Source organism: Diorhabda carinulata, chromosome 12 (genome assembly GCF_026250575.1).
Source record: "Diorhabda carinulata isolate Delta chromosome 12, icDioCari1.1, whole genome shotgun sequence".
Taxonomy (NCBI): Eukaryota; Metazoa; Arthropoda; class Insecta; order Coleoptera; family Chrysomelidae; genus Diorhabda; species Diorhabda carinulata.
Window position 1 is genome coordinate 8,619,058 of NC_079471.1, and position 14,162 is coordinate 8,633,219.

The window sequence follows — 14,162 nt, forward strand, 5'->3', positions numbered from 1 at the left end:
GCGCGAATTTTCATTCGAATATTTTGAAGAATCTATCCAACGTCGAATAAGTTGAATTCCGTTTAATTTTTTCCGATATCAGACCTAACTTTTTAATATGTTTTATATTTTTGTTTGGTTTAAAATTGAAACTCTCCCATTATTTTTATGAATAAATAAAACAGTAAAGGGCTAAAGTGCAAAGGCTACCAAGATTTTGGGTGAGAAATATTTTAAAAAAAATAAAAGTACAGGAGCATATTATAAATCACTAAGCGAAACACAGACACATGGTACATACATGAAAAATATTTAAAGCTGAAATTTATGTTTTTTAGAAATCGTACCATCAGACATCGGATGCACGGACACCGTTCTAAATCTGTCAGAGTCATAAAACAGAAGTTATACTAGAGATTAAACTGAAGTTCAACCTATGGATTAAATCCTAGTTTAAGCCAAGAATAAACAAACTTGCTTAATTTTACAGTTTCTACAGAGTGGCTTGGTTTTCACATTGTTCAGGTTTTGTGTTTGAAATAACCACGACGCGGGGCTGATATCTAGGGATGGATACCTCCATCATAAACTACTTTTACATATTAACTACTTTTATTCATAACAATTCGTTACTTATCAAAATAAGGCTTCGTTCTCGACAGACAATAATCAATAACAGTGCTTTGAGAACGCAGTTTGAGGAAAGACACTTTGAAAGACATCTTTTAGTGGGTGACGGCGAACATCGCAGTCAGAGATACCTCATGACAAAATTTTAAAACGTAAATACAAACACTGAAAATTGAAAACTGATAAAAATAATTATTGAATAAAATAATTGAAATGAAAAATTTAATTGAAGAATTAAATTGGCAAATATAAAACACATCACCACGCTACCAAAGATCAACCCAAAAGAAATGTTAGCGACAAAATAACACGCACTTCTACGCTTCATTTTCTAACAACACATATTGAAAAAGGACAGAGCATTGTCAACAAAGGAGCTTTACTTGAGAGGCTGGTACAAATCGATTATGGGACCAATTCTCTTTAACAACCAAGTTAAAGGGTCCTTTAATCTAAAAGAATCTTTAGTTAAAGTGCCAGTTAGGGTGGGATTATTAAACCGACCATAACTATTATTATCAGGCTAACATATTTTGGCACTCTTAAGCTGCAATGCACATGCGCTAATCCCTCGATCACAACGCCGAACTAAGCGTCCGTGAAATGTACCATCCCCGTATACTTGTTTCAAGACCTTATATTTAAGTCCGTGGGGTAGGGTGGGAATGGAACAAAGCAGTGTCATTTATGTTCCAATACAGTTCTTTCGTGTTTTTCATATTTATTATAATTAATTTGAAGTTGAATGTTAGTTTTTCGACCGTTTCGTATTCAAACTAGAGTGTACTTATAACTTGAGATGCCCTTGCGTCTTTAAAAAAAAACAGATGGTTAAACCGTGTGCGGTACCGCGGTGTAAAACCGGCACAACAAAACTGACGGAAAAGTGCTCGGTGTTTAAAGTGCCGTCAAACATCGAACAGTATAAAAAGTGGAAAGCTGTTATCCCTGGAATTGTTGATCTCAAACAAACTCAATATGTTTGTGAAAAACATTTCGAAGAAAAATATATTCTGAGGAAATGGATAAAACATGACTCGAATGGCAAGATCATTGCTGAGGTACGTTTAATTATTCAATTGTAATTTAAGTTATATACTTCAATTTTTCATATTTTTATTTTAGGCTGAGTATGCACGACCTCGGCTGGATCCACTCGCTATTCCATCAATATTCAGCAGCACTACATCAAAACAACCAAGCACCACTCAAAATGCTACTGAAGATTGTGCTTTGGAAGAACCCTCGACTGTACACGATTTGCCTCAAATTGAGCCTACTGGTACTTCAACAGTCTGTTTCACTGATGTTGAATTGTCCAGAGATAACTTGAAAGACGGTATGTTTTACACATTTTAAAATAAGTTTAATAACTTGATGAGTATTATTGTCCATATCAAGTCAAAAGGATTTATCGAGTAAATCGATTTAGAAAGAATGTGCTGTGTTTGTAAATATGAACGTAAGAATTATTAGAAAATTCTGGGAGTGACAGTGACAAAATAAGGAGGTGTATGGTATTGGATAGAACGAAAAGGAGATAACAAAATAAACATATGGGTGAAAAAGACACTTAGGGAATTTTGTTGGAGTCCAGGAGTGGAAGAGGAGATTGTACACAGAGATTGAAGTACTGTATGGTCAAGTTGAGATGGGATACAGCAAAAAGACTCTGTTGGATGGGGTATATAACCGAAATGGATTAAGATAGTTGGGTGTAAAGATCCTTATTTAAGTGGAGAATGAACGAATATGAAAAGGGGGCCTCCCTGGGAATAATGGATAGAAGTATGTGCCTTTAGAAAGAATAGGAATAGAGAACTGGTGTGGAGCAACCATGTACAAAAATATAATATAAGGCCTGTTGAGTTGTTAAAATGTTACATAGGTGGAAAATTCTTACTCCAGTACATATGTGTGGTCTGTAAAACCCCATTTTCCAAATTTTAACATTTCCTTTGACTTTAAATTTTCCAATATTTTACACTTTTATATTCTTAAGAAATAATTTGGAAATAAAAATACTTTATCAAAAATTTATTTAAAAAAAAATAAATAAAAGAACAAAAACTAAACAAAAAATAAAAATTATAGCCCTAATAAATGTTTAAACAACAACAACATTAACACACCTCAGCACTGCATGCTCCATGCATAATAATGAGTGGCAGCATCCACAGGAGTATTTGGTTTTGTGATCTTGACTTCTTGGGCATACAGAACAGCTTCCTATAACCTTTAAAACCTTGGCTGGTGGAAGGTTCATCAATAATTATAATAACTCGATTAATATTATTATATAATAATATCAAAAATACAATAAATGTGGCGTCTTTGTGGACTGATTTGGGAGAGATTTGGTAGACTTGAATTTTAGAGGGGTGTGAAAGATTTTGAGAGAGCAAAAGTGGCTGGGCTACCAGAGAATGTTTAACCTGAACTCATCAGCTATCGGCACTTGAAATATAATGAGAGTTTTGATTTCAAGCAAGGGTATGTTTAGAATTTTTGTAGAAGCTGCTACAAACAATATTGATCTATTCAAAAATTATTTTCATCCAAGATTTTCCAATATAGAAAAATCTGAAAATAAAAAATGAAATAGATTCGGATTCAACACAACTATAACTTTATCTAGTACTAAAGTTTTCAATGTTTTTTTCGTGATGATTTTTCTTGTTTTTAATTTTCTTTTGTTAAGATATCAATCAAAAATAGTGTGTGAAATTATGACGTTTCGCTTTGTCAATGTGTGTCATTATAAAATCAAAATAGAAATCTGTTTTAACGAGACAAATTGATTTTTCCTTAGGTACATTTAAAAATGTAAAAGTCATCTCTTAAATTATTGGTAGTTTCATCAAAACTCATAAAATAGTACTATAAATTATTCAAGTCTTTTTTATCATTGACAACTTTAATGTCATTCATAATCTAACCAATGAAAATTCACAACGGTTTGAATAGCAACCAAAATCAATAAACTTGATATTTATGTCAAGCTACAATTTGAATATTGATTTTTTAATCCCATAAATTTAATAATTTTTTTAAAGAAAAAACTAAATTCAAGAAAAAACAATTTTCAATTAATTAATGTTAATAATGTTTAATATTATTATATTTTTATACATATTTTTCCACTTTACTTAAACCATAATTCCAATCTCCAATGACGGTGTTTTATTTGCCACATTCCCATGACTAAAACGCTCATAAACTAGTTGGAAAATCCTTCGATCCCATTTAAGTAAGACATAAAAAACTGGAAATAATAATCACGGACACATAATCATTCTCCTACAATAGAGTATGAATACAACCATTTTTCATTATAGTCTAAGATCTGGCTGCATCAGTTTTATGCTAGAACCCAAATTTTTAGGTTTTCCAGGTTGTCTATCAAAATTTGGCCGCTAGTATTTTTAATTAGTTTTTGGGAAAGAGTTTCGTTCACTTGTTTCTAAAAAATTGTTCGTTCATAACGTATGTTTATTAATTATACATTGTGTTCTACGACCCCTCGCTTCTGAGTTGTAGGCAATTAAAGTTGCAAAATCAGAATTCATATTTGAGTATATTTTCTAAATTATACATTCGAACATCATGAAGGCCAAAGGTGGCTCATGCCCAATGGTTAACGATCAATAACTTTTACAGTCTTTCTTCTTGTTTCAACATGAATGAGGTTCGCGGAAAAGTGTTATCTCCTCCAACTTCTTTATAAAAATTCGTTGATGCAAGTGATAGAATATAAAGATACACCACAAAAAGACAATTTATCCTTATGTAGTGAAAACCCTCTACACAATCTGAAGATAGCAAAAATGAATTTTAACAAAAAGGTACTTTTTGTTTAACTCGATAAAATTTATGATTTAGGAGATATGTAGATTTTTGGATCGTTGTCCATACCAAGGAAACTGTTCGCTAGAAAGAGACATTGTCATAAATTGTAATTATTTATTGAAAATAATTACAGGAGGTATTAAAACACAATCAAATATTTCTAATTGAACTAATGAATAAATAAATAAATAAACATTTGTGCTACATACTAAAGGTAGATGATTGTTGGAGAAGTACTGTTTATTGATGAAGCTGGTTTCACACAGGACCGTTTTATTAATTCTTATAATTTATATTTATGGGCAAATGGAAATCCTCATGGTACAATTGAAACAAAGAATCAACATCGATTTTGTGTTAATGTGTGGGTAGAAATAGTGGGTAATAATTTAGTACGTGAATATTTTTTGGATAATAACTTGGTTTTTTTACTAATAGGTGGATTGGTCGGGAAGGTCCATTTGCATGGCTACCACGTTCCTTTAAAATAAATAAAATGGATTCATTTCTTTGCGAATATATTAAAAGCTTGGTATGTAAACACAAGGAACAAAATTATTGATAGAATAAACTTCCATTGTGAAGCTATAGGGAAGAATCTTGGAATGCTTTCCCAAGTTCAAAGAAATATCCTCCATAGACTCCTGAAGTATGTAGAAATACAAGGTTTCTACCTCGAATATTTGTTATAGTTTTTCTACATTCCAACTTTTTCCTTATGTAAGTAACACAATGTTCGAAAGTATGCAGTTCAATTAGAATTATTTGATTGTGTTTTAATACCTCCTGTAAGTATTTTCAATAGATAATTACAATTCATGATAATTTTCTTCGGAATGTCTCTTTATGGCAAACGGCTTCCTTGGGATGTGCGACGATCTAAAAATCTTCATATCTTCTAAACCATCAATTTTATCGATGTACCTTTTTGTTATAAATCAGTTGACAAATTAATTTTTGCTATCTTTAGATTGTACAGATTGTCTCTGAAAAGTTATGGATTGTTAACCATTGGGCATGAACCGCCTCTGGCCTTCATATAGTAGTATAGAATTCTTCATTGCCTATAATTCAGAAACGAGGGGTCAGCATTCTTTTCACTCGTGAATTTTCTGCATCAAGTCCTGGAACATCCTGTATAGACTTGTGCATTTAAAACCAGACATAATATTGCAGTTAACCTATTTGAACTTATTCATTCTAAATCGGTGAATGTAACAATATTTTTTTATTACTACAGAAAGTACGCTCATCAGGCTTCGACAGGAGATGGAAGAATGGGCGAATGATCATTCTGAAAAACTTCCAGTGTCGGAAACGTGATTTATGCGGACATTTCTAAAGCTATTATGAGCGGAATAACGGCACTTGACAGAACATTTTCCATCCCGATACCAAGTCTCTGGAATGTCATCAAATCGACTACGACAGAAGAAGAAAAATCCTTGTCTTCTCACGCGTCATTGTAAAGACAGAGAACGGTACAAAATGCCCAGTAATGGAAAAAAGTGTAACATTTTTTGCCACAATCTCACACAAAATCTTTGACGAAGCCCTCTCTCAAAATTTGACTATAAATGGACTTTGCACGAGCTTAACCCTTTTTCTCTGGTCCATTTAAATGTAACGCTAGATTTTGGTGCCGAAATTGAACCAATTATCGAATAATTCGGTCAATTAATATTATAAATTCGTTTGACGAGATCAAAACATCAACTGCGTTTTTGGCGTCGTCGAGTTAACTTCCCAGCAGCATACGGCAGGCTCCGAGCGAATCCCCGGATACTTTAAGATCTCGCTAAACAGCGTCGTTGTTTCCATCTAAATCAAAGAACTGCAAATAATGAAGAAGATAACTTGAGGAGAGTCTTTAAGAATTTGTGAATCTGTTTATGCCTTTTTTAGTACGTCACTCCGTAAAAGAATTACATTCCTCCGGCGTTACATAGGTGGAAAACTCTTACTCCAGTACATATGTGGGGTCTTTTAACATTTTCTTTGTCTTTAAATTTGGAAATAAAAATAACACAAAAAAATACTTTATCAAAAATAAAAATTCTAGGCCTAAACAATGTTTAAACAACAACAACATTAACACACCTCAGCACTGCAAGCTGCATGCATAATAATGAGTGGCAGCGTCCACAGGAGTATTTGGTTTTGCGATCTCGACTTCTTGGGCATACGGAACACCTTCCTATAATCTTTGAAACCTTGGCTGGTAGAACTTCAACGTTATTTTTGTCGAAATTTTCAATTTTCTGACGAATATTTCGGGGTATCCTCGGGTTATTCTTCCTATCATTAATCTGTCCTCGGCTCAGTTGTAGGCCCAACATTTTGATAAAAATCCTTCTTAAAAGTTTGTTATCTTGATTGTTTTCTCTGTATATCACAAGGGCATTAATAGCAGCTGTATTCAGTAACGAGAAAACAATTGTAAGTGGACATTTACAACGTTTTTCTTCACTTTTCATATTAGTGAAGCGCACTATGTCTTCGATCACCTCATTATCGAAAAACAAGTTCCAACATTATAAAGCACTTCTAGCATCTTTCGCATCAAGGAAATGAGTGATAATGTTTTCTGCTCTTGTTCGAACACGTCCACTTTCATGTCGTTTATTCCACTTGGTTCCATCTTTTCCAACATACATATTTTTGTTTTTTTTTGAAGGAGGCTTACATTTGTTTTTTCCAAATCACTTCGAGTTTCACCTTTTGATGTTTCTGTCTCAGCCCTTAGCGACAGGAGCCTTTTCTGTTCCGCCTCGTAAGGCATGATCCGTATTTCTGAAGAAAAAATTTAATTAACTTTTTAATATCATTTAACGTAACTTGAAACTTGAAAAAAAAGTTTCCACGTGACTAAAGTAACTTCTTTAAACTTACTTTATGATAAATACTTCACTTTGCCGCGTAGAACTCAAAATAAATACAAAAATATTACTTTACATCAGTTACACGAAGACATAGGTGGGGTTTAATATACCCCAGAGCGTTTCTACAGCGTAAACTTTTATTCAGTGTCAACCGAGTACTGAGTTGAGACCCCGAAGAGAGGGCGGATGCATATTTGGGAAGCTACAGGTACGGACACGCGTATAGCTTTACTTTTGGTTTCATTTTCAAAGAGATTTCCGCAACTGGGGCTTATTAAACCCCGCGTATGTAACGCCGGGTTAAGTACTGTTCCCTGGATTTCTCGGGGAGAAGATTCATAGTCGATGCAGTTGTCGATTCAACAACATCTTCTGGTGTGCAGTTTAAACTTTCTTCACTACATATTACTCTCCATCACTAATAATAATACTGCACTCCTTTTAATTAGAACAAAACGAATTTTCTTGAACGAGTATCAAGAAATAAAAGTGTGACGGTTTAACGGAGAAACGAATTGACATGAAAAAGTAAGCGTTCACAGTCCACTATTTTGATAAAACAGTTTTTTAATCGCGTTATGGCACTTTTTTAACGCAAAAGCGTGATAAAATGAACCGCTACGGTACTTTTTTTTAAAGATGAACCCAATCATGTAAAATATTATCAAAGCAACGTAAAGAAATTTATAAAATGAAGATGAAAAGTCGGTTTTTAATTTATTATGAAGTGCAGTTGTACTTCAATAATGTGTAGTGTGTACTAGGGGTGGGCAAAATAATCGAATTATCGAAAAATAATCCAGAAATGGGATGATCGATTAATCGATATATATTTTTAAAAATAATCGGTAATCGATCATTCGAAAATAATCAAATAATCGGAAAATATCGATTAATGGATGTGGACAACATCCTGTGAGAATTTGGTTTTATAAAATACAATGTTTCTTGCCTATTTTCATTCTCAAAAATGCATAATGGTTTTGGTACAGTTTAATTGAATTTAAAAGAGAGTTTTTAAGAGGCTTTATTACAAAGTAAAAGACTGAAATAGTTATTTGTATGCTTAGGCCGCGAAATACCTTTTTAACGTACCGAAAGAACAGTTTTCGCCGAGACCGCTTGCGGCCGAGGCAAGATAATCTTGAGGTCGTTAAAAAGTTTCGCGGCTATGGCATACACACTATTTTTCGTACAATCGTTAAAATAATCAAATAATATAATAATCAATTTAACCATTAAAAAATTTATTTTCTGAATAATTGTTTCACATAATTCAATATCAGAATCTTACTTCCAAATATCTTCTGCAGGTTCATTATTTGGTTTGTTGTTATTGGGAATCAAACCATAATGTCTTCTGTGTGTTCCTAGTGGTATACACGCTCTTTATCTTGTTTTTTTGTAGGAATCAAATCACAATCGTTCTTTTGAAGCTTTATTTCCGATTTTCGAATAATCGAAAATTGATTATTTTCGATTAATCGATTATATTTTTTGATAATTGCCCAGCCCTATTGTGTACACATAATTCCAATACCATTACTCTCCAAAATCATTTATTCTTCTTTTGAGCATAAATATCGGCTTAATAATGCCCGTTTTAAATCCCCATTTGAGAGGAGCTTTAAGGTAGATCCCATTATATCTGAAAATCCAAATCATTATTCGGGAATTTAATCAACTTTTCTGGTAATTGTTTATCTGTCATCTTTTACATTTCGATGTACAGCTAAGAGAACGAGACATGACAGGTGGAGGAAATGCTGGAGTATTCAAAAAAAAAAAACAAAACTGCGTGTATGTGTATTTGAGTAATATGTTGATAAGGACTAAAGAAGAAGATAAGTTTTTGTTACAAAATATAATAACCACCATAAACCATATTTATTTAGATATTTGTCATTTTATTTTATTGAATATGATTTCAATCGGCCTTTTTTCACTTTTATTTCGATAGTACTAAATAAGATATTCTTAAAAAAATTGTTTCGCCATTGAAACAAAGTTCAGTTGGTTCGGGAGTTGAATGAACGTGATCCTGATAGAAGGCGATAATTTTGTGGATTGATGATGGACAGAATGAACGCAGATTTGCAGAACACAAACAAAATAGTTTTTTTTTTCTGATGAAGCGGCGTTTCATTTAAAAGGAACGATTAACAAACACCGATCAGATGTAAGCTTGTGGTGGATAACAAAATAATACACCAGGAAATTTAAATATCTGGGAATCGAAATATCTGGACACGGGGACGTGGAGACGAAAGTAAGAAACCAAGCTACAAGAGCCTCAAGAGCAGCAGCATACCTAAATGACACAATCTGGCGAAATAAATACATTCGAACTGAAGCAAAAGCCCGCATATACAAGACCGCAATCAGACCTATATTATCCTATGCAGCAGAGACCCGACCTGAGACCTCTAAAACGAAACGGATATTGGAGACTACAGAAATGAAAATAGTTCGAAGAATAGCGGGAAGAACACTAATGGATAGAGAAAGGAGTGAAAACATAAGACGAACATGCGGGATAGATAATATCAATGACTGGGTACTGGACAAATCACCAGCAGGACAAAGAAGCATTGGAAGACCTAGGAAAAGATGGAGTGACAACCTCCCAGGTGACTGAGCAGAGGCAATGATGCCTATACACAGCAAGAAGAAGAAGAAGATTAACAAACAGAACAGTAGATATTGGAGCAGAGAAAATCTTCACTGGATGTGTGAGGCTCACACTCAATATCCTAAAAAAGTGAACGTTCGGACTGGTATCATTAACAATAAAATTATTGGCCCTTATTTCTTGCGGGCACAGTTAATGGTGAAGTTTATCCAGATTTTTTTATTAACTTCTTAGTGCCTACATTGCAAATACTTTTTCGTGATGTTGATCATCTAAATTAGATAGATCGATCTATTTACTACTAACAAGACGAAGCTCCACCCCATTTTGCACGTACAGTTATAAATTATTTAAGGTTTTACCCAATAGGTGGGATCACTCGATTTGACTTCTTTCGACTGCTACTTATGGGATAAGATGCCACACGACTCCCTTATTGAATTTTTCGAGGGGGTGCTGGAGGGGGATAATATTTTCATACTGTAAATTGTCAATTTAAGAATAAAAATCGACCTGAAGTCTTTTTCGCATAGTACATAATAACGCTAAAATTGAATTTATGGAATAAAAACGTCTTTATTAAAATTATTATGTTTTGAAAATTTACTTACAGTGTTTCGTATCTATAATTTATTCCTAAAACCCATCATTCAAGATTCTTAATTGAACAATTTAATTTTTTTTAATATTGAAAAATATCATCTTCAAAGATTATGTACGCTGATTTCGAATAAAGAAAATGCTCTTTGGATCTTCAAATCCAATTAAGCAACAGAATTTGATTGCACTGCGGAAAAAGAAAAGAGGAGAGAAGACGATTTAAACCAAAATTTGTTGTACAAGTTTGTTGACCAATAAAAACAACACAATTTATTGAAACAAGATGTATTTATTTCATTTCTCACCTTCGCATATATATTATTCGTATATATACAGGGTGTTTCAAAAATGCTGATCCCGTCTCTAGGATAGATAGAAAATTGAAAAATATTCGGGGTTTGATCAGTAAAAAACGCCATCGGTATTCAAGATAAAGAGCGTTGAAGAAAAAAAAACATTTCTTACGATTTTTTCGGTACTACTGGTAACATTGTATTGAAATTTTATACGAACATGTTTTGGCAGCTGATGCATCCAATGAATTTGTTTTTATGTCTGACTCTCATAGAGGGCGCTAGTTACACGGTTCTTACCAAGTTTTCATACTGTACTGTAAAGTCGACTGTAAAGTACTAATTTGAATCCGTAAAATGGCACTTTACGGTATCCTTGTACTTTTCAGTACTCTCAAATTCTCCCAATCCCAATATTTTCAAAAATTCATTATGTCTGCCTTTGTTTACAATGTTACCTTAGGGACTGTTAATTTTTATTCTTTTAAATAATAAGAAAATAACCAATTTAAAATCGAAAACAGTATGAAAAAAAAAACATTACAATATATGTTCGTGAAGTTATTATTTTGGTACTCAATTAGATATTCTTGATTCGGCTCCTTCGTTGTCTCGTCCATAAACATCTATCTCGTACGGTACTAAATCACTTCTCGGACTTATAACGTAAATAACTATTTCAATATCAGATTTATTAAGCAAAATTTCAAGTGATCTTAAAACATCACATTTAATTTTACACCAAAAAGCTACTCTTGATAAAACTCGATACTGTCTCAATCTCTCAAATAAGTGGTGGGGGAGAGTGGGAACCTTGTTATGAAAAATTGCCTCAAAGTCCCGTTCTACTTAGCCGATTTTTATAAACCTGATCTTGTTGGACAGAGCTTTTGTCCAGCAATAAAAAAATATAAATTCTGAGATACTATTTAGACCACACCCTTTGTCTAGACCAGTGCCGTTCTGGTAGGTTTTTATTTATCGTGACTTAGAGCGTCAAATGAGGTCACGTGCTATAACTGCCAATTTATATTCAACACACACTTTGTTTTATAGGTTAACTATTGACAGAGGTGGTATATTTCAGTGTTTTTTCTCCAGCGTAAGACGTTCCATTAATTTAAGATGGCGAAATTATACCACGTGACCTCATTTGACGCCCTAAGCCAGCGACGAGCGTCAAAATGAAATTGTACCTTACAACTGGACATTTGCTCCCATAAGAGACACTCTTCCTTGTCTCTACTCTCGATATCTGTATGTAAGTCCATGCTTGTCACCTTCTCGGAAATATAACACAACTGTGAAACATTGCGAAATACTTGATAGAAACATCTTCATGACGCTCTTTTTGTTCCATTGTGAGCAAACGCGGAAACCATATCTGCTAGCTCGCGCACTTCCAGTCGACGATCATCCAGTACCGCTTTTTGGATTTTCTTTAACATTTCTGGAATCGTCACCTCATTTGGTCGACCACAGCGATGCTTGTCTTCGCAGGTCGCAGGCACTCGTTTAAACTCTGCTACCCAATATTCTACTGTTGATAACGAAGGAGCAATCTCACCCTGAGTAAGATCTAGTTCAGCTTTTATATTGGTTGGGCTAATGTCTTTCAAATAAAATTATTGTATCATTTAACAATGACCATTTTTTCCATGTTTACAAATTCACTGAAAACGTTCACTATTGATGGCTGTCAAATAAATATTAAACAACGTGGCGTCTTCAAACTTGTAACGTATTCTGTACAGATCGTGTATTTTATAATACACATGGTATATTTCAAGCAACTACCGCCATCTCTAAGTCAAGCCAGGTACTTCTGGGACCATCCTCGTACGTTACAATTATCGGCTTAACATTAAATTGAAATTTAAGCCACCTCCAATCCGCTTAAAATGTTTGTCGGTAAACGCCATAAATAAAATGTAAAAAATCTATATCAGTGTTTTAAACTGATGTTTGAGGTTCACACTTCATTTGTAAAATAAAAAATTCTACTATTTGTAGGTATATCAGACCTGTTATTGAGGGGCTGTAGTTGTATATCTAAATTAATACTCATTTTTGATTGGTTTTATTTACTCGCAGCAACTTTGATGAGTACTCATTCAAGAATTTGAATATTTCTTCATAAGGGTTATCAAGGTTATGAATAACGATGAAAATCACGTTATTCATAAAATCTAAGAATATTCGTTCATGAATTTATATTTCTTTAGAAAACATTTTTATTTTTATACATGAAATTAAATTTTTCCTCGATAAAAATATTTTTGATACACCACTGGATCGAAAAAGAAGAAAAAATATATTACTTCTTAACATAGACCTATTAAAGGTTATGGACCCGCCTTACCTATCTCTTCACAAGTAGTTACGAGATGCTAACATTAGAAAGAGAGGGTCGAGATAGGGCAAAAAGCCATGCTATTATGAAAAAGTAGGAGAAATGATAATTCCTGAAGTCGGAGTCTTTTGGTAATTTAAAATATAGGTACATAATATTTTTTGTTTGCAATAATTAGAAAAGTTTAATTTCTATTGGGAGAAAAAGAAAAAACATTTTTTGCATCTTTTATTCTTCCACTTATGGCATTGAAGAATCCTTAAACCACAAACTTGAACTTAAAAAAACAGAATATTTCTCAAAAAAATCTCTCAAAACGTCACTTTAATTATCAATTTCTCAAAATAGAATTAGTGGCAGGTGATAATACACTAACGGATTAAAGACACTTAAACATCCTTTAGGGAGGTATTAAGATAATGTATCGTAATCAACCATAAGCAAAAGAAATAAACTCCAGGCTCCAAATATAAATTCTTATTTTGCCCTCTTATCTCCATCCTTCTTATGTTGTCTCTCTTGCACTGCGTTGGCATCGATTTTAAATTATTTGAGCTGGTCCATAACCTTTAATAAGTCGATGCTTCGCAAACATAATTTTTAGGTTAATTTGTGATCAAACAAAAAAACAGAAAATCTCGTTAACGATTTAAAACTATAATTAAATAATAAAATATGGTAAAAAGTAAGTAATAATAACCTGTTTTATTTAAAGCATAACTTTTAGTTTTAGCTCGAGGCAAAGATGACACACAAGAGCCGCCATCGGCAACTATAGATACACCAGGAACTACTGAAGAATTCTCCGTGGAAAAAATATTGGATAAAAGAACAAGAAATGGGAAAATAGAGTATTTATTGAAGTGGAAGGGTTACAACGAGTAAGTATTTACCATATAAATTTAAATGTCAAATTATAAATAAACATTTTTTATTCAAAAGCT

At 33.2% G+C, this 14,162-nt stretch overlaps 2 protein-coding genes across 7 annotated transcripts in view; one reads left to right on the top strand and one right to left on the bottom strand.

Moving 5' to 3' along the window:
• The first annotated feature begins 1,215 nt into the window (after positions 1-1,215).
• LOC130899833 (uncharacterized) overlaps positions 1,216-14,162 on the top strand; it is a 37,199-nt gene continuing 24,252 nt past the window's right edge. For 2 of the 5 annotated variants that reach the window (XM_057809983.1, XM_057809982.1), the window contains exons 1-3: positions 1,246-1,670; positions 1,735-1,948; positions 13,946-14,099. In XM_057809983.1, the coding sequence (XP_057665966.1) occupies positions 1,437-1,670; positions 1,735-1,948; positions 13,946-14,099 (602 nt within the window). In that variant the 5' untranslated portion in view covers positions 1,246-1,436. Of the gene's footprint in view, positions 1,671-1,734; positions 1,949-13,945; positions 14,100-14,162 lie in introns of all 5 variants that reach the window. The other 3 variants (XM_057809981.1, XM_057809984.1, XR_009060097.1) reach the window with 3 other exon arrangements.
• Positions 7,127-14,162, bottom strand: part of LOC130899831 (kinase suppressor of Ras 2) — a 55,412-nt gene continuing 48,376 nt past the window's right edge. The window contains exon 14 of one of the 2 annotated variants that reach the window (XM_057809977.1): positions 7,127-7,251. In XM_057809977.1, the coding sequence (XP_057665960.1) occupies positions 7,201-7,251 (51 nt within the window). In that variant the 3' untranslated portion in view covers positions 7,127-7,200. Of the gene's footprint in view, positions 7,252-8,751; positions 8,989-14,162 lie in introns of those variants that run through there. The other variant, XM_057809980.1, reaches the window with a different exon arrangement.